This window comes from Macrobrachium nipponense, chromosome 32, assembly GCF_015104395.2.
Source record: "Macrobrachium nipponense isolate FS-2020 chromosome 32, ASM1510439v2, whole genome shotgun sequence".
NCBI lineage: Eukaryota > Metazoa > Arthropoda > Malacostraca > Decapoda > Palaemonidae > Macrobrachium > Macrobrachium nipponense.
The window spans coordinates 44,022,925-44,043,553 of record NC_061094.1 but is presented as its reverse complement, the minus strand read 5'-3'; the positions used below and the strand labels follow the sequence as shown (position 1 = coordinate 44,043,553).

General features: G+C 39.2%; 1 protein-coding gene across 1 annotated transcript in view; it reads left to right on the top strand.

The window, feature by feature from the left end:
* Positions 1 to 408: 408 nt before the first annotated feature.
* LOC135207496 (ATP-binding cassette sub-family B member 6-like) overlaps positions 409 to 20,629 on the top strand; it is a gene marked incomplete in the record, with an annotated part of 62,216 nt that continues 41,995 nt past the window's right edge. Inside the window, 4 exon segments of the mRNA XM_064239307.1 lie at positions 409 to 633; positions 6,373 to 6,682; positions 7,393 to 7,618; positions 8,002 to 8,149. Coding sequence (XP_064095377.1) covers positions 6,412 to 6,682; positions 7,393 to 7,618; positions 8,002 to 8,149 — 645 coding nt within the window.

Below are 20,629 nucleotides of genomic sequence, written 5' to 3'. Positions count from 1 at the left end.
ACGGATGAGACTAGTGAATGGCGTTGTTTGTGGAAATGCTAGAAAATCTATTTTGTATTGTCTTCCCCGTAGGTAGGCGGTAATGCCGTCAGTGCACCTCACATGGCGAACTGTAGGCATTACTCCCCTCGCCCCCTAGCTGCATCCTCTTTCATTCCTTGTACTGTACCTCTGTTAAAATATTCTTTCTTCCATCTGACTTTCCACCCTCTCAAACAACTGTTTCATATCCCAGCTTCTCTTTTTACACATTTTTAAATCTTCTTGCTGTCAATTTTCCTTTCAGCGCTGGACGCCCTCGTAGGTCCCAGTGCTTGCCTTAATCCTAATTCCATATTCTGTTCTATCCATTAGGTTGTCTTACCCAGAATCCAGATGATGGAGGTTGTCAAATAGGCCTATCAGTTTCTTAGCGTTTTATCTTATCAATATCTTGCTGAATCTTCCTTTTTTGAAGCTCGCTTTTGAGCTGTATTCGGGGTGGAAGTGGCGGATACAAATGATCTCGCGCCGGATGAGCGGAGAGGGAATAACGGCAACAAGAATTATTGCATCATCGGCATACCATCATCTCTCGCCTTCAAGGACAACAACTCTCTCATACCGGTTTCGTTCATGAGCATTCTTGGCCAGGTCAGTAACTCCCTCTTCAAGGTCATCCTTATGGTATTTTCATTTTCCTCTGAAAAGCTCACAAATTCGTTCAGTTGCCTAGTTATTCCTATATTTTAGTCGTTAGCCTTCCCCGCTTTTATTTTCATCATTGGACATTCGCTCAAAGTATTTATTTTGAACAATTCAGAAATTATTTAATCGTAAAAAGGCAAGTTTTGCTGTGAATGTCTGTGGTGGTTATTTACGATGTTGTATAACCCAAAATCCTATATTAATTCCTGCTGTGAGCTCTCTCATTATTTTGTGGTTCTTCGGCCTAGCAATCCCAACGATAACGTTCCAATTTCATAACAGTGTGTGACTACCCACAACTCTCTCTCTCTCTCTCTCTCTCTCTCTCTCTCTCTCTCTCGTCTCTCTCTCTCTCTCTCTCTCTCTCTCTTTTCTCTCCTTCTCTCTATAATCTCCTCCTCCTCTCCTTCTCTCTCTCTCTTCTCTTTCCCCCTCCTCCTCATCTCTCTCTCATCTATATATTATATATATATATATATATAATATATATATATAGCAAATTTAGCATTCCCTGATTGAAGATAGACTTACGTAAAAGAACTGACAGTGACATACACGAAAAGATATAAACGTTCAAAAGTTTTATCCTTAGAGAAGCGTACGATAGCAACTCATTTACTTGCTTAGTCACAACTCTTCTATTGAAGAAAGAAGAACAATGAGCACACACACACACACACACACACACACACACACACACACACACACACACCGAAAACGAGGATTTAAGAACTCGAATACAACAAGGTTTATTTTTCTGTCAGAAAACTGAGATGGCTGTCCCTCCGCACTTTTTCTGCCCGCCCTCAGATCTTAAAAACTACTGAGGCCAGAGAGCTGCAAATTGGTGTGTTGATACGCCACATAGAAATTTCGATTGCGCCGAACTTTAGCTGACATTACGCTACCTATGAGACTGATAAGTGGTTTTGTCCGTCCCTAAATTTAACTTAACTGAGTGTCTTCCGTTATCTGCAGAGGTGAAGGAACGCGATTAATCGCGTCTTGGAGGCATTGTCGAGTTTATCTTAAGTGACAGACAGATAAACAACATGACTGACTGATTGATAAACAGACAGACAGACAGACTGACTCACAGACAGACAGGCTGACTGACTGACTAATAGACAAGTAGGCTTATAGAAAAATAGACTGAGTGACTGACTGATAGACAGACAGACAAGCAGACAAGACTGACAGACAAACAGACCAGACTGACTGACGATTTAATGACTGACAGACAGAATAACTGATCTAATGACAGACAGACAGACTGACTGACTGACTGATAAACAGACTGACTGACTAATTCAATGACTGACAGACAGAAAGACAGGCTTACTGACTGATTTAATGACTGACAGATAGACAGACTTACTGATTTGGGCAACAGCAAAAGAATAACTTGCCAGATACACAGACAGCACATGTATTTAGGGCAATGGAACAAGTGTTCTATTTACTGCGCAACTTATTCCAAAAGCAGCCTCGTGTTATAAGATCTCATCTGGGTCTCCAGTCACTGTTTGTTATTCTGAAGAATCTATGAAAACGAAAAAGTTCTGTCGCAAACGAAACTAGAATTTCTCTAAGTATAGTACTGTTTGTTTGTGCTTGGCTTATCTTTCAACTAATACACACACGCACACACACACACACACATACATAATATTACATATATATATATATATATATATATATAGATATATATATATATATAATATTATATATTCTATATATATATATATATATATATATATATATATATATATATATATATCACAAGCACACTTTTCTCGTACATGGATAGCAGCACAAATGTTATATCCTCCAGGTTCTCTCTCTCTCTCTCTCTCTCTCTCTCTCTCTCTCTCTCTCTCTCTCTCTCTCAACTTGTATGGCTTAGAAACACGACGATTACGTGGACAACTAATAGAAACATTTAAAATACTGAAAGGCATAACAAAAGTAGACAGTAACCTATTTACATTAAACGAAAACCAGACAAAAAATAATGGATGGAAACTAGAACTGAAGAGATACAACACATCCCATTGTGGGAACTTCTTTTCATACGAAATATGTGACACGTGGAATAAACTGCCACCAGAACTTGCAAACAGCAACAGTGTAGAAGAGTTTAAAAGAAAGCTAGACAAAATCATTAGGACACTGTGAATCCACAGCAAAACCTGCTCCTAGAGATAAGTGAGCACACGATGTCTCCTCGGATGGACTAACAAGTCTTTGAGACATCCTAATCCTTGTAAATCTGTGTGTGTGTGTGTGTGTGTGTGTGTGTGTGAGAGAGAGAGAGAGAGAGAGAGAGAGAGAGAGACTCCTTTTACGAAAACCATTGCGGTTAGCTATTGACAGATGTTCTTTATGTTAATGATTACATACCTCATTGATTTTAGCCTATCCTTTCACCACTACGTCACTTAAGGCCATTAATACATGTCTTGAATTATGCGTGACCTATTTAACCCATTTTGATTTAGCTCACTGAAAACTTGTCTTTTACCATTCAACACACATACAAAGATATATGTATATATATATATGATATATATATATATATTATAATATCTATATATATATATATATATATATATCCAGAAAAGGTCATTTCAACTTTTTAAGAGTTACAGGGGTTCGTTGATCAGTCTTTGTTGATTAGATTAGATTAGGCAGGTGATAGATAAGAGAAGCATATTGTACGTGTACTACCTTTGAACATTTTTTTTTTTTTTTTTTTTTTTTTTTTTTTTAGTCTGGACTCTATTAGAAATCAGTGAATAAAAACCAAGGACTTTCATTAGTGTTCAAGAAAGAATTCTTTTCTTTACGCATATACATTTTTGGAACCCAATATATCTAATGGCGCGAGAAATTTAAACAGTATCGCTTTGTTTGTTCTGATATACAAATCAGATGAACTTATTCTGATCATTGCCAGGTCTGGCCATGTTGCTAGATTTAATATAATAAATAAAGATGTTAATTGACCGTTCACATGCTAACATAATAATAAGAACGCTGTTTAAGTCTTGAGTCTATTTGATGAAAAACCTTTTCAGATCGAGATAAATTAACAAAACTGTGGAAGGAAACGTAGTACGTATGATGCATTCTATGGTATTTCTGTTAACCTCACTCCGTTTACGTGCCAGCGTGGACGTTTGTTCAAGGGCATAACGTGTTGAAATCGATGATTTGTCTGATGTGGCCCGTGGGCCGTGGACTATCCCATCAACAGACGCACATCAGCTTATCTATGATTATAGTAATCTATCTATTGCAATGCAGCCTTTATTACAAAATGCATGAAAATGATGTTTATATTTTAACCGTGATTTTAGATATTTGTTATAACGGGTTATGTAAACATATCGTCGCTTTGTTAACTCTTAAGTAAATTTTAAACTGATTACAGCAATCTATTGCGTGCTATAAGCAATGCAGTCTACGTTGCAGCACGTAGTCCATAGAAATTATATTTCCAATGTAACCGTGATTGTAGATATTTGTAGCAAGGGGTTATGTAAACAAATCTTCAGTCACTTTGTAAACTCTAATTAAATATGAAGTTGATTACAGTAATCTATTACATGCTTTAAGCAATGCAGTCTTGTTGCAACATGTATGAAATGATGTTTCTAATTTAACCGGGATTTTAGATATATGTAGCATCGGGTTATGCAAACAAATCTTCAGTCAGTTTCTTGTATGTATGTTAACTTTATCTTTCCATGGTTTAATTTCTTGTGAAGAACTATGCACTAACGTAAGAGATTGCTGAGAAACACTATTAAATCTTTATTTAAGATCGCCCAAACCAACAATAACAAAAGTCATCTTGAATCCAAATACCTAAGAAGTAGTAATCACCTGATTTGGTTTTTTGGAAGGTGCTTGCTTCATTTACGTCATTGAACATGTGATTTAAGATCTGTGTTTAGATATAGAGTTATTTTTGTTTAATCGCATCTTATCAGAGAAACGGAAGTGGATTAACACAGTAGTGGGAAAATTAAGCGTAAGTATTTTTGAGTGTACCCTAGGTACTTAGTGAGCACTAGGGTACGTACAGTTATGCAACAGTGAAATGAAAAAATGACGTTTAATAATAAATTAAAAACTTTTAACTATATAGTAGATTTATACTATCATGCCAGTTATATGAACTGTGCGATTTTTCGATTTACGAAGCTAGTAGAGTATCTTTTAATGTAGAGAAGGCCTGAATCCTAGATAGGCCTACCTACCTTACCTAGTAGCTATTTTTGGTACGCACGTTTGTTTTCTTCTAGATCATATCTAGGCCTTTTGCTAGTTACCTAAACGAAAGATTTAAAAATTGGGTTTAAATTTTTAAGATTGGTAGGCTAGAACATCGTTTTATTGCAGATAGCCTAGGCCTAAATAGGCCTATTTTTGGAGCACCACATTTATTTCCCTTAGCTACCCCATACCCCCATAACAGATTTATGGGGCACCCAGGCAAACCAGTTTTTATTTGTGTTAGAAAAACAAAACCCTTGAAAGTCATCAACGAGAATGATAACAAATGTCTAGGCCTACTCAGAAGCCTAAATCTCAAGATGACCAGTTAGGAAGATAGGTCTAGGCTTAGGCCTATAGGGTAAAAAACCGCATGGTACAGGGTTGGACCATGTACGATCAATGTGTACAACCCCAAGAAAAGTACATTATAACGCGTCCTGACACCGGAGTAGAGGTCTTTAGCTCCGTTTCTCACCAACAACAAGTCGCGTCTGATGCCCATCTCCGAAGTCAGGACGCGTTAAAATGTACTTTTTTTGGGGTTGTACACATTGATCGTACATGGTCCACCCCTGTACCATGCGGTTTTTTACCCTATATACTAAAACAGAGTCAGTAAAAGGTCACAATATGAAGTAGATTTTAAAAGTGAACTTTAGTATGTCAAGTACAATTATTTCTGTAATTCTAACCAACCCTACAATATTACTAGGTCTCACATGAATGGGGTATTCTCTTCCATCCCCCCACCCCCCACCCAACTTGGCTTAGGCCTTTAGGCCTAGAACTCCAAAAACTAACCAGTAGAGTCATATAGAAGGATGCATTGTAACTTAACTGAATAGTATAAGACTCTGGGTCCTAAGTGGCCAGTATGTCCAGATCCTTCCTTAATCTACTTTTATAACTTGTGCTTAGCCTAGGTTTGAGTCATATGGCCTTGCGCCTGCATTAATATTAGCCTATATTGCAATAAGTAAAGGATTTTTCTGGATTTGAAGTTCAGTGATAAGCAAATTGATCAAGTCATTCTATTCTGTTTGCTACAAATCCTGATGTCAAGGGTTTTTTTTTTATGTCTTAAGTGTAACATTGATTGCAGTAAGTAGTACCCATTAGCTAGTTAATAAAATTAGTTAAAAGTGTTTAATGTTTTTCAAAATGCTCAGTGATTTTAAGATTTCTTTGTTTCAACTCAAAAATTTTACAAAAACTTTTTAATATATAACATGTATTTCATTTTATATGATATTTAAATTTTACTTATTTAAGGTTTTTTTATGTAGGAGTTTAGTTACAACTGTATAAGACTCCTTTTTTTTATGTAACTTAGTAAAGTCTGGCAAGGAACCCATAGATTGATCGAATTTTTAAGACTAACCTTCTCTTAACCCACAGGTGAATATTAGAAAATAAGAAATCCCAGAATCATTGAAAATGCTGTACTGCCCACCTAATGTAACGTTTGACCACATCTGGGTAAACCATGGCATTTCCCATTGTTTCCTGGATACTGTCACCTCTGCAGTGTATGCAGCCTTCATTCTGCTGTTTGGTACAGGGCAGTGGGTTATGTATCGAAAATATGCCACTGTCACAGACCAGTATTTACGGCCCAAGTCAGTGCTATTTGGGATGCAGGTCTTTTTAACGGTATTGATGCTTTTTATAGCTATTGCAAGGCTTACACTCCAAGCAACAGTTATAGGTAAGTGCAGATACATCACAGTAGCATTGCATTATTTTCTTTAGAATATTTGGCCTTTCTTGACATAAACATTATTTTATTGTACTATAACCTGTACCTGTAAATACGTAGTCCTATCACCTTATGAACTCACCAACTCCTGTTTCACTATGTTTCATCATAATTCATTATATTTCTAAATTCAGGAACCTAATCCATTCTTCATCCACTCTATCCCTTCACTTGATCTGTACTTGTCAGCTACATTATTATGAATATTTTATGCTATTGATTTTAGTTTTTACTTTTTATAAATCTCCTAAATTTAATGTAAAGTGTAAAGTACAGGTAGGTTAGGTTAGGAACTGTGATTCTGTACAGGCTTTAACCTTGAATGCCATAAGTCAGTCTAGATTTTGTAATTATCAGTAGAGAAACGACATTGAAGCTCAAGAAGATTTAAATACGTGAGTATTTGATAAATTGAAGTGATTTGTGCTACCTCAGAAAGTTTATATCAAGTTTTATTGCCAAAAAAATTTTTAGAACTTCAGCTCTTATGTTTTATGGTAAAATTACTTCATGACATTCTACACCTTGAGACAGGAGAATACAGTAGACTTTACTTTGTAGTAGTGTGCTTTATTGACATTAAATTGAAGTTAGTTTTCTTTTGAAATGCAATTTTTTCCTGTATGTCCAACAGTTTCTCAATATGGTTTTCCTTTCAGGTGACCATGTGATATATGGGTACATGATTCTGTACTTTTGTTGCAACGTCATCTGCTGGCCGTTGTCACTTCGTATTGTGTTCCTGGAGAGGAACTACCTTCTGCCAACAGTCCCTACTAGAGGTCATGGAGTGGTTCTCCTTGTTTTTTGGACTCTTGTTTTCGTGTCTGAAAATCTTGCGTTTCTTAACCTACGAAATGAAGACTGGTGGTTTGACTTGACTACGTAAGTACAACTCAAGCTTTTGCTAAGAAATATAATTTAGAATGTGATGATAAAGAAGTTTAAAAAGACCAGGTCAGTAGTGGTCATTATCATCTCTTACAAAACACGGTAACCTAATGCACACAGATTCCCAGATCATTTATTTCAACTTGATATAATTTTAGGGCAGTGATGAATGAATAAATGTTAAAAAGTTCATCACTGCTGTGACTAAGATACCCACTAAAGTAGCAGTGGTTAAGTGACAGATTTCGTGTTATATTTTCTAACACAAATTTGTAGTATTTTGAGACAGTGTTTTTGTTTAATGGAGTATTGAAAATTGTTCAATTGTTTGTTTTAGTCAAAGACGTAATGAATTCCTGTCTCGATGGTGTTTTCAGACTTACAGACAAGATGGAGTTTGTCTTGTTTCTACTCCGTTATGTAAGTGGCTGCTTGCTTTTTATTCTGGGACTCAAATCCCCTGGTATCTCCACTCTGCGTGACTATGTGAACTTTGGGGGAACACTCAATGATCAAGAAGAAAACGTGAGTATAAAATAAAGTTCTCTTCTTTAAATTTATATTGGTATGCAAATACAATGTTGTGTTTTTTTCATTCATTGCATTTTCTTTAGTAGATATTTAGTTAATGTTTAATTTTGCATGAGTATTTTGCTCATAGTATGGGAATGTTGCATGCTAATTTGTCAATTACTTATTTCATCTTCCTAAAGTAGTTTTAGAAAGCTGCTTGCTTATTGGCTAGCCATCTCAACTTTTTATCATAAATTGATACTAAAAATTAATGACAGTTACTTGCTTTTTACCTATATTCTTTGGCAATGTCAGAGACTTTTTAATGCTTAATACCATATGCATTTGAGGATATTCTGGAATTTCATGTTTTCTGGATTTACTTCATCAGAATTGAATTTTTAAAAATTAATATAGCTTTTCTTATATGAATCCAGTATTTAAATGAGTTCTCTTTGCATTATGAAATCATCCCAGATACAACACTCCTTAACAGAAAGGAAGAAAGTTGTAGTCAGTGTCAGTCAGTAGTACTGCACATATGTGGTTGAATCCCAGGGCTATGTGCTATTATGTCTCATCGTTTATGTGTTCTTATTCCTGAATACATATTTAGTACAGTCAAAACCCACAGGCCTGGTAACCCTCTGTGGTCCATCATCAACCAATACATATTTATATAAAATGTCACAGAAGGCTTGATGACACCACATCCTTATATTCTTCACCAGTATTATTTGTCATTGACAAACCACCTATTGAAACTCAGGCATCCTCTTGATGGGCATCATAGCTTTGCTGGATTGAGAGCCTTTTTACCAACATTCCTGTTAACAAGACAAATGGAAACATCTTAACCATAGTACTGTATATGTAAGTAAGATCACCCCAGCTTTGAAAATCTGGAGGAGGCCCTGAAAGGTCATCTTAAATATGCTCGTATGCATCAGGAAGGCCTCCTTGACTACCCATAAGGGCCATACATACCAGAAGGTGATGCAGTGATGTGATGTGATCTTCATTAAGGGTTCTATGTCCTCACTTGTTTGTGGGCTCGGTCGAAGAGAGGTGTCTTCAGTGGGGACCCTGTCCTTTGCAGTACGTACTACTGTTATGTACATATGTAGATGACACTTTCAAGTGATCATCAGTAAATTGGAATTAGAAACACTATGTATAATCTGTAGACATGCTCTCCTTCACTTTACTGTAGAGCAAAGCACTGACAGAAGTGTCTTCCTTTTCCTCTTTGTTTGCTTGTCAGATAGGCTACAAGAAGTTTTTGGATTGAGGTTACACTTCCTTGAGTGACTGGAATGTCTGTGAAACCTCCAGCAATTAAGACAACAAAAATGCCACATAAGACGTAACTGCTAAAGCTATGTGAACCAAAATCACCTAAAGATGAAAAGGCCATAAAGAAGATTATGAAATAAAATGTCACTCCCATTATAGAAGGAAAGAAGGTTATACGTTAGACTATGTAAATAAGAAAACCATTCGGCTCCTCATAAAGATGACCTTGAACCTCCAGGGAGGTCTTTAAAGAAAGTATTATTATTCTATGCATGGTGGGTAGATGCTAACACTCACACATTGGGATGATAACTACGAAGCTCTTGAAGTGTTTCTCATGCGATGTAGGGGTAGGAGGCATAATTAATCATCATAGTCATCAATTCCAGAGAAGACCCTGTAGGAAAGAATTGATGATAAAGCTGGGAAAATCATAGACATAGCACCAGATTATTGAAACATGTCTCTTCTTGATGCTCTACAAAATCTTAAAAAAAAAAAAAAATTGACATAAATGCTGTAAATTAAATCAAAATATTTTCCTGACACAGAGAAACCTAAAGAACCAGTCTGCACCAAACACAATTAAGAAGGAGGAGAGGGAAGTAGGCTAGAAATGTCCATACCACTAACGGAATGAGAGAGAGAGAGAGAGAGAGAGAGAGAGAGAGAGAGAGAGAGAGAGAGAGAGAGAGAGAGAGAGAGAGAGCGCCTAACTGGTGCCAAACACCCATAAAGAGGAGGGGAGAAACCACAGACAGTTACCTCCTCACTTAAATGAGGCATCATATTGGCCACGCATGCAGGAACCTCCTGAACCTCCTTCAGTGTAACTGAGAAGACATCCTAGGATGTGAATTGAGTATTAAGGTCATCTGGCATTACAACCAACCAGTTAGAATTCAGACCACTTGTTCTTCCACTACTTCAGCCTCCTCCCTCCCACCATAAATACTTGCACACATTTACATATTATTCCTTATTTTACTGTTCCATGACTTGGAATATTTTATACCATTTACCTGATAACGAGATATGGAATGAAAAGAAAAGATTGAAATTGGATGCTGTTGAATCAGAATTTGTTTTTAATAAATCCCCTTAAGGAGGAATGCACTCTATACTGTAATAGTATTATTATTATTGCCCTGGTTTATTATGCACTACGTATATAGAATGCATGCATTCTTATGGAACAATCCAAAATGCTATGAATGAACAGGATAGTCTGTCATTATCTGAAAACTGGGAAATGGAACTTCATTTGAAAAGTAGCATTGAATATGCATACATTAGAACTATTTTGTGTAACTAATAGCAAAAACAGTAAATTTTATTACATGTAAATTTGTCTGCTACAGCATTTTATAAATTATGAACTGAAATAAAAAAAATTAATTACAAAACTATTCAAGATAAAATCAAGAAAGAAAGAAGTGAATTGAATATGTTTTTTTTTTCTTCTTTTTTTGTTCCCTAGCTAAGAAGTGTAATGCCATAGTTTGTATCTGTATCTTAATATTTCTAGATTTTTTGCATAGGCAGTATTTACTTCTTACTTATTACAATTGAATATGAAGTTTTAAAATGATAATGTGTCATTTTCTTTTGGATTTACTTTTATAATTTGACAAAATTCATAAATACAAAAGTATGATCAGCAAAACATTGATTTAAATTTAGTTTGCATACTTTAGAAAAGGTTTACAGTACATGTACATATACGGATTTATCTACATGAAAATGGGAAATGAGAATCTCTCTCTCTCTCTCTCCCAGCTAGGTAAGGTGTTGATTTATGGGTAATATAATATTGAATGGCTTGCTTTCCCTATTTTACATTGAAAAATTGATAGAAAAACTTTTGGTTACAATTAGTCTTTGAAAGAGCTCTTTTGCCGTATCCTGTTTCAATAAGTGCTACATATGTATCTGTTTTTGTCATATGCTTTAAAATAACATTAACAGAAAAGATAAGATGGACAGACCAAAAAGGAGCTTAAAAGAATTGCCAGTCATTAATTAATTAATGACAATAAGCAAGCAAATATTTTTTTATTTTTTTATTTTTCACAAGTTACTGTCTTTCACTGAAACAAACTCTTTAGCATTGACTTAATGTAGCTTGTACATTTTTAAAATTAAACTTCTGTGGTTTTTTTATTTTTCCAATAATAGTGAAATTCTCATAGAATAGATACCTATTATCCAGTCTACTGTTGCAGACTAGTAGTGGTGGGGATGATTAGAGAACACCAGGAAGTCGCTTGCAAGCATCGTCTGTGTTCTGCAACCCCCGATGCTGGGAGCCTGTGCTTTTGGTTGCAATGGGTCCTGCACTTTCTAATTTTTTTTCTTTTTTTTTACGATCTTTGTTTCCAATAACCTTGCATTGCCTTTATACTTTATGTGCACATTAGTTTTCTTTCTCTCTGCATGCCTAATTAATTGCAGTCTCTATTTGATGTGTTTAGTAGTTAATTGTGTTTCCATTATAATATTGCTCAGTGTTATATCTAAGTACTGTACTGTAGATTAGACATATGACATTTTGTTATGTAGATAAATACGTAGGTTCATGTGTTACTCAACATAGATTGTGTCTTGTCTTATCTAATACATTGTGTAAATGTAGTTCTTGGACACCACCATATACAGTAACAGTAAGTAAACAATGTTCCTTTAACACGCTGCTGTACTACACTATACAGCATTTCCTGAGGTTCATGATACGGCTGTACTCCATGTAAATCTAGTAATACAGGTACTATTAGTTTTTTCTTGTAACAAGAATAGTGCATACAGTAGTTATTTTGATCAGAAGTTAAGTTCTTATGATCCTAGATAAAACTACCTAAATTTCCTTTATACATTGTACTATTAATGTTGAAAATGTGATAGGAGTACAGTACATTGGAAATAAAAGAAAAAGTTAGTGTACATTGCAGGTAAAACAATAAAATCAACAATCCTATTTCTTGAGGTTAATAAGTTTCTAAAAAGGGTTAACTATTGCTGATTATTCCATCCAATGAAACTTACTAAGAAAAAGTTTGGAAAGCCATAGTATATCAAATTCATTATGGTATACACAAACTCTATATAGCTGTCATATTTTCATTTATTGTCTTGGAGGTTTCTCTAGAGGATGAAACACAATCAAGTTTTCAAATGATTGATGATTTACAACATGGAAAACCATGACTAATCACATTACAAAAAACTTTGGAATGTTAAGCCATTAATGAAATGTTTTGAATTCCTGGAAGAGACAAATACATCTTAGTAGATATAATGACACAAATGTTGTAGGTTTATTTGAAAGATTACATTCGAATACGTACTTGCTTACTCAAATAATTGTCATATTTTCTTTCTAATTTGTGCATGGGTACTATATAATTAATCCTGATACTATACACCTAACGCTCTCTCCCTCTCTCTCTTTCTCTCCCTCTCTCTCTCTCTTTCTTTCTGTCAGTTCCTCATTGGACGAGTGGATTTCGCGCTCGGCTACCAATCCGGTGGTCCGGAGTTCGATTCTCGGCTCGGCTAACACGGAACCAGAGGAATTTATTTCTGGTGATAGAAATTAATTTCTCGATATAATGTGTTTCGGATCCCACAATAAGCTGTAGGTCCCATTGCTAGGTAACCAATTGGTTTCGAGCCACGTAAAAATATCTAATCCTTCGGGCCAGCCCTAAGAGAGCTGTTAATCAGCTCAGTGGTCTGGTCAAACTAAGATATACTTAACTCTCTCTCTCTCTCCTTAAATGGTAAAATAATTATTTTATTACTTTATAGAGAAATTATATCTCGTTTTGATATTCATTACATGTGTTTTAGGTAGCTTTGGAGGTACCCATTTCATTTTTGTCATTCAGACATTGTTTTGAGCAGATATGTCATTTGTCAGTAAATATATTTTATTGATTCTTTCAGACTCGAGTAGTTATACTTAATTATTATGATATATAATGACTGCTGATGTAGTATAGTGCATTTTAACTGGGTTTCTTTTAAAAGTGAAGTATAGTATATTTATTAAATTTTATATAGTTTTTGCTGTGTTGGAAACATAAGATAAATTTTCTTTTTTCATTTTTTATGAATTGGTGAAAGTTGAATTAGAATAGGACTGCATTGTCTTTGGTATTGTTTCCTTCCTTTTGCTTACAGGCTTGATATATGTGGGGGTTTGTTAAATATAAATTGAATCTCATGTACATTAAAAAATATTAGAGGTTAGTCAATTTCATGTTAAAGAATTATAATACTAATTTCATTCACCAAAGCAAATCCTCCTCACATGAGATATAATTACCTGTGGAACTGCTGTATATTTAGCTGACAAATTTGCTGTTGTAATATTGGGTTCCTTTATTCAGTAAAATGTGCCTACTCCTTGGTGGCCAATACTTTTCTTAACTACTGGCATACCCATAAAGATTATTGTTTCATTGTCTCATATAAGTCTGACTTGTCTCTTTTGTTCATTTCAAGACTAGCTAGGTTGTCTTAATCTGTAAAGTGTTTAGAATAAATATGTTGTATTTTTTGTTTTTGTGATTTGCATTCCCAATATTTTTAAGTTTTGTGGTGCTCAAGTTATGTGGCAGCATTGGTCATTTTATTCTGTCATCGTGACCTACACATACAGGTAATACAAAGGCAAAACTTAACAAGATATTTTTATGTGCTTAATTAAAAAACTTTTGTGAAAGGTTGCTTGCAATTTCTAGGGGAATTAACCTAAAGGTCATGCAGTGTATGTCGGGCCATTTAAATGTAAGTACATATGCTAATTAGTGTGAGAAGATGGACATTTAGTTTTAAAATTAATAAAAGTAATATACTAATGATAATGGATCAAAAATATTTTGGAAAAGTATCCAGTTGAATGATATTCTAGGGCATTAGTACTGACTTCTTTAAAACCTGTGGTTTACAGACCATTTATGTACATACTATATGATATATAAATTGATTCACATCACATTTTTTTTTTATTACCATTATTATCTATAGGCATATTTTTACGATTGAAAGTTAGTTCTCATCTATATATATATATATATATATATATATATATATATATATATATATATACCGTATATATAAAGTAGGCGCCGAAAGTCTTTACACCCCAGTGCAATTTAGGCAAACGCATACACGCGCACCTTCTTCGACCTGTAAAGGAATGCAAAAATTTAGTAAAGATATTGAAATGGTGTGTCAGTTTACCTTAGACTTTCTAGTATTTGGTAGCACCAAATTTGTTCTCTTTAGCTGCCTTCAAGCCGTCGGGGAACACTTTCAATGAGGTGCTGACAGATCTCTGGTTCGATACTGTTCCAAGCAGCGATGATGGCGGCTTTGAGTTTCTCGATATTGGAGCAGTCAACCTTCTGCAAACGTTTTTTAATGATCGACCACAGATTTTCTATGGGACTAAAATCAGGGGAATTAGGGGGCCAGTCACTTAAAAGCTCCACACCACAATCCTGCAACCAGTTCCTAATCAATGGCGTTGTGTGGCACCGTGCGCCGTCTTGCTGAAGAATTGAAGCACCTGTCTTCTCAAAGCTCCCCTCTAAATATTTCATTTAGCACAACGTAATAAATGTGCTGGTTCACTCGTTCATTATTTTCAAATATACACAATTCCCCAACTCCCTCATAACCCATAGAACCCCATACCATCAAAGTTTTGGGCGGAAACTTTCACGATGACGAATAAGTTTGTCACTGCACTTGTTAAGCGGGGACTTCGCCAAACTTTCGTTGAGGTGCTTGCCGAGCAATGGAATGTGGATTCGTCAGTGAACAACACTTTTTTCCAGTTATTAACGTCCCATTTACCAAATCTATGAAAAAAAAACTTTCGTTTCTTAATATGGGCGTCAGTTAGCTTGCTCTTCTTAGGAGCCACAACACTCTTGAATCCCAACTTGCATGACAAGTACGTCTGTAAAGTACGTACTTTACACTTTCCTAAAATTTCAGGGTTTTCTTCCCTGAATTGACGAGCGCTGTGTGAAGGATTAAGCTCTGCTTCCCTTCTCAGTAGCGAAATAGATCGTTCAGACAGCAACGGGGGCCTCCCAGACTTCTTGGCGGGAAGAGGTACCTCTTTCTTCCCTGACGCCTTGTACCGCGCAACAATGTTCTGAACTGTTCGACGCTTCAAATCCGTCTGCCGCACAATTTCAGCGGTATTTAACCCTAATTCAAAACACTGAATGACCCTTACACGATCATCCCTAGAAGTATAAGGACCCACCATTACGCATAAAGGCACAGGGATTGGCAACACAAGGGCAACACCACGAGACGAACAAATCCTGACAGGAGTGCCAGCAAAAAAAAACCGACTTACACCACGGCTAATGAGCTACTGATCAGTTATTGTTTCCTTAATCAAGGACACAGTGGAAACAATAAAAGGTGCCAATTAGTCATTTTTTCTCTCAGGCATTTTCCGTGACTGATATGGAGGATTCTTTAAGACGCTGAAAGTCTTTGCGCAGCCTTCAGGGGTGCAAAGACTTTCAGCGCCCACTTTATATATATATATCAGTATTGAAGCATTATACCATATGTAATTACTTATACAGTGGTACCTCGAGATACGAAAGGCTCAACTTACGAAAAACTCGAGATACGAAAGCAAATACAAAAAAAATTACGGCTATACATACGAAAATTGCTCAAGATACGAAAGGTTGTTGCTGTAAAGTCCGAGATTCACCCGGACCACCGATAACATTTTGAAACTAGCGCGCCGCCAACTGAGTAGACTCGCCACCATCCTCCCGCTCTCCCATTGGTGCCTGATGCTAGTCACTGCCATGAGATCCTTCTCTCCTATTGGTCAGCATCCCTCCCATCATGCATCTACAGGCAGTCCCCGGGTTATGACGGTCTCGTCTTACGACGTTCCGAGGTTACGACGCTTTTCAATTATATTCACCAGACATTATTTCCAGGGTTACGACACCTACAACGCTCATCTGGCAGATGAAATATGACACCAAAAATGCAAAATAATCAATATTTGAAGGTTTTTTTATGAAAAATGCCATAAGAATGCAGTTTAAATAGTTTTCAATGCACCCAAAGCATTAAAAGTAAGGTTTTCTTTGGATTTTTGACGATGTTCCGGCTTACGACGTGTCTCAAGAACGGAACCCCTGTCGTAACCCGGGGACTGCCTACGTACTACATAACATAATTACGTACAGTATATACGTAGTCGTGGGTCCCAAGAAACTTGAAATTCACGGAAAGAAGAGGATGCTCTCTTTGGAAACGAAGATGGAGATTATCAAGAAGTATGAAGCTGGTATGCGATTGAGTGTGATCGCCAAGGAATACGGCCGAAATCCATCGACAATAGGCACCATCCTTAAGCAGAAGGATGCTATCAAAGCAGCTACACCTTCCAAGGGCGTCACTATTTTGTCCAGCAAGAGGACCCACATGCACGATGAAATGGAAAGGCTTTTTCTTGTCTGTATAAAAGACAAAGAAATCGCTGGCAATACGGTAACGGAGACGGCATTCTGCCACAAGGCCAGCGCTATTTTCGGCTATTTGATTGCCCAGGCCGAAGACGACAGAGGAGAAGGGACATCAACGCCAACCCCGGACTTCAAGGCTTCGCATGGGTGGTTCGAGAAATTCCGTAAACGGACTGATATCCATTCGGTGGTGCGGCATGGGGAGGCGGCCAGCTCGGACACAAAAGTGGCCGAAGCCTTTAAAAAGACGTTCGATGAGATGATGATCAAGGAAGGCTACAGTTCTCAGCAAGTCTTCAACTGTGATGAGACTGGCCTTTTTTGGAACAAAATGCCTCGTAGGACGTACATCACGGAGGAAGAGAAGAAGCTACCCGGGCATAAGCCTATGAAAGACAGGCTTACGCTCGCACTTTGTTCGAACGCCAGTGGGGATTGCAAGGTGAAGCCCCTACTTGTCTATCATTCCGAGACTCCTCGAGCCTTCAAGGCCCACAAAATGCTTAAGGAGAAGCTTCCAGTGATGTGGCAGGCTAATGCGAAAGCCTGGGTAACGAGGCTTTTGTTCACTGAGTGGGTAAATCTGTGTTTCGGCCCGACAGTGAAGAAATTCTTGGAAGAGAAGCGCCTCCCTCTGAAATGCCTGCTGGTGTTGGACAATGCCCCAGCTCACCCTCCTGGCCTCGAGGAAGATATCCTAGCGGAGTATTCCTTCATCAAGGTTCTTTATCTTCCCCCTAACACCACCCCTCTCCTCCAGCCCATGGACCAGCAAGTGATATCGAACTTCAAGAAGCTGTACTATACGAAACATCTTTTCAAGAGATGTTTCGACATCACCGATACCACAAACCTCCCCTTGCGTAAATTTTGGAAGGAGCATTTCGATATCGTGATATGCATCTGACTCATCGACCAAGCTTGGCAGGAGGTTTCAAGGCGAACCTTGAATTCCTCGTGGAGGAAACTCTGGCCTGATGCCGTATCCACCCGAGACTTCGAGGGATTCGACGTAGGCGAAGCTGGTGCTGCAGATTCAGAAACAGTTGACGATCCTGAAACTTTCGCGACCAGATCTTGACGAGATCGTTCCACTCGGCAAGTCCATTGGGCTGGTCGTCGACGAGGACGACATCAATGACCTTCTCGAGGAGCACCAAGAGGAGCTTACGATGGATGACCTGAAGGAGTTGGAGGCCATGCAACATAATGTCGTTCAAGAGGAGTTCTCTAGCAGCGGCAAGGAGGAGGACGAGGACTCTATGACAACGGCAGAAATTAAGAATGCTCTAGCTGCTTTTCATAAGGTGCAATCAGTAGAAAAGAGACACCCCGAAAAGGCTTACACAGGTCGTATGCTTGCACAGTTCGATGAAGTTTGCCTGAGTCATTTCAGGAACATTGTTTAAAAGTAGCAGGAGAAGCAATCTTCCTTGGATAGTTATTTTTTTAAAGAGGCCTTTAGTAGGAGTAGTAAGCAAAAAGGAAGAACCAAGTGATACTACTAAAACCAGAAAGTTGAAAGTGGTGAAGAAGTTGAAATTTTGTATAATAATAATAATAATAATAATAATAATAATAATTTTAGTTTGTTCCGATACGTAATACAAACCCTCGGTCCTTTAACAATAGGAAGTAGCTAGCGGCAGCTGGAACGGTCGTAAGCTTCGAACAAGGGGAGAACGGTAGTTAACTGCTTGTCCGATCGTCGCGCGCCGCGCGACTGGGAGGTAAACAAACTTTTGCTTTCGGCCGTGTGTGGGAAGGACGTGTTTCGTCATCGCTCTGCCCGCTTTGTCGTTTGCTTTGAGTTTGAGTATTTGCCCTCTCTCGTATAAATCAGAGTGACTGTAAGTACTTGTACATTTCTTTATTGATCTTGCAATGAGTGAGGAAGAAATGGAGATATCACCGCGCCCTCCAGTCGCCCGTAGAGTGTGTCCCGGGCTGGAGGGGCGTAGATGTGGGAGGTTTAGGTTTTAGATCATTTGTTGATGTGGACCCTCACGAGGTTTGTACTCGTTGTGCGGGGGCGGAGAGTGCTCCCGCAACGAGCCCTGTGTCATATGTATGAATTGGTCCGAGGCGCAGTGGGTGCTGTACGAGGGCAGGAAGAGACTTAGGCCACCCAAGAAGTCATCGGAAAGTCCAGTGACTCCTTTGGTAACGGACACTTCGTCCTCTTTCCTGCCCCCCGGCCAGCCCCCACGTTTCGCGCCTTCCCCTGCGGGGGGGTAGCGGAGTCCTTCTCCTCTCTCGATCCGTCGAGTGTGGATGAGGGCGCCCGCTACCCGGAGGACGTACAGCTGTACTCGGGGTCTTCCGTCCGCTCTGGGGGGGGTGCTTCTCCCCCCAGGCGTGAGGAAACCCCTCTAACTAACCCGACTCTTGCTTCCGCAGGTGTGCCATCAGCGAAGGACGACCTGGGACAGGTGTGGGAGTCGCTGGGGACTGCAGGGAGTGCCCAGCATCCAATGGGTTGATTCAGCGGTTGGCGGGGTCGGCAGTGTCACTCATGGTGCGGTGACCACTACTACAACCACAGTAACGACACCAGCATATGAGATGCCACCGCATCTGGTGTATACGCCACATATAATGTCGGTGACACCCACGGCTGCTATACAAAAACCCATTACTGCCGTGCCAAAGAGGACGGTGCCACCACCACCTGGATTCTTTGTATTGCCGACCCCGGACTTCCGCCCTGCCCAAAGAGTACCCCCCTGGACCTGCCGCCAGTGCCGAGGATGACGGTAACTGCCGACAGGACGCCTGGCTCTCCTGTGGTACCTGCCGTGCCTGCCGTACCTGTTGCTGTCCCACCGCTCAATTCCTTTTTCAGATCAGGGGCCTGCACATTCTCTTTCAGATGTTCCTGCCGTTCCTGCTGTTCCCGGACCTGTTCCTGTTGTTCCTGCTGTTGGTGGTGCTGTCACAGTCTCAGGTCTTTCCGGACAGGTGCAGTCGGGCCCTGTTGCTTCGGCAACTGCCCCGGCTCCCTCCTGGATGGAAGACTGACGTCTGTCCTGCGGAGCCTGGCGAAGAAGAAGAGGAAGAGGAAGAAGGTGTCGTCGTCGTCTTCGTCGTCTTCTTCGTCGTCTGCTGCCTCTCCTTCCCCTTCGACTTCTAAGGCTAAACAGCCGAAGAAGAAGAAGGTTGCCTCCTCCCCCCCTAAGAAGACTCCTTCGGGATCTTCTAAGGGCCCGGCCTGAGCGAGCCGGGGAGCTCTTCTGCTGGTCCTCCTGTTCCTGCGGGAACGGGGCCCGTCGCTTCTTCTGCAAAGAAGAAGTCGACGGGGACCAGAGGTGCACCAGCCTCGGCTGGTGCGTCCTCACCTGGTGCTAGCGGTTCTGCCGCTAAACCAGGTTCCGTCTCGGCCGCTTCTCGTTCGCGAGAAGCACCGAGTGGACGCTCTTCCAAAGAGGACCGTCCAGCCAAAGTTTTGACGCCCGAGCTCGCTCGCCGTCAAGACAGCGGCGCGGAGCAGAAGACTGGCGAGAGTCGTGCACACGACTTCTCGCCAGGCCCCCAGGGGTGGACGCTTCTCGCCAGCGATCAACTGGCTGCTCGGGCTGACGTGACGGTCGCTGACCGGCCACGGGTTGAGGCGAGGAAGGAGTCCCCACGGCCGCCGGTACCAGCCACGGCTGGTACCAGCGGTTTTGAC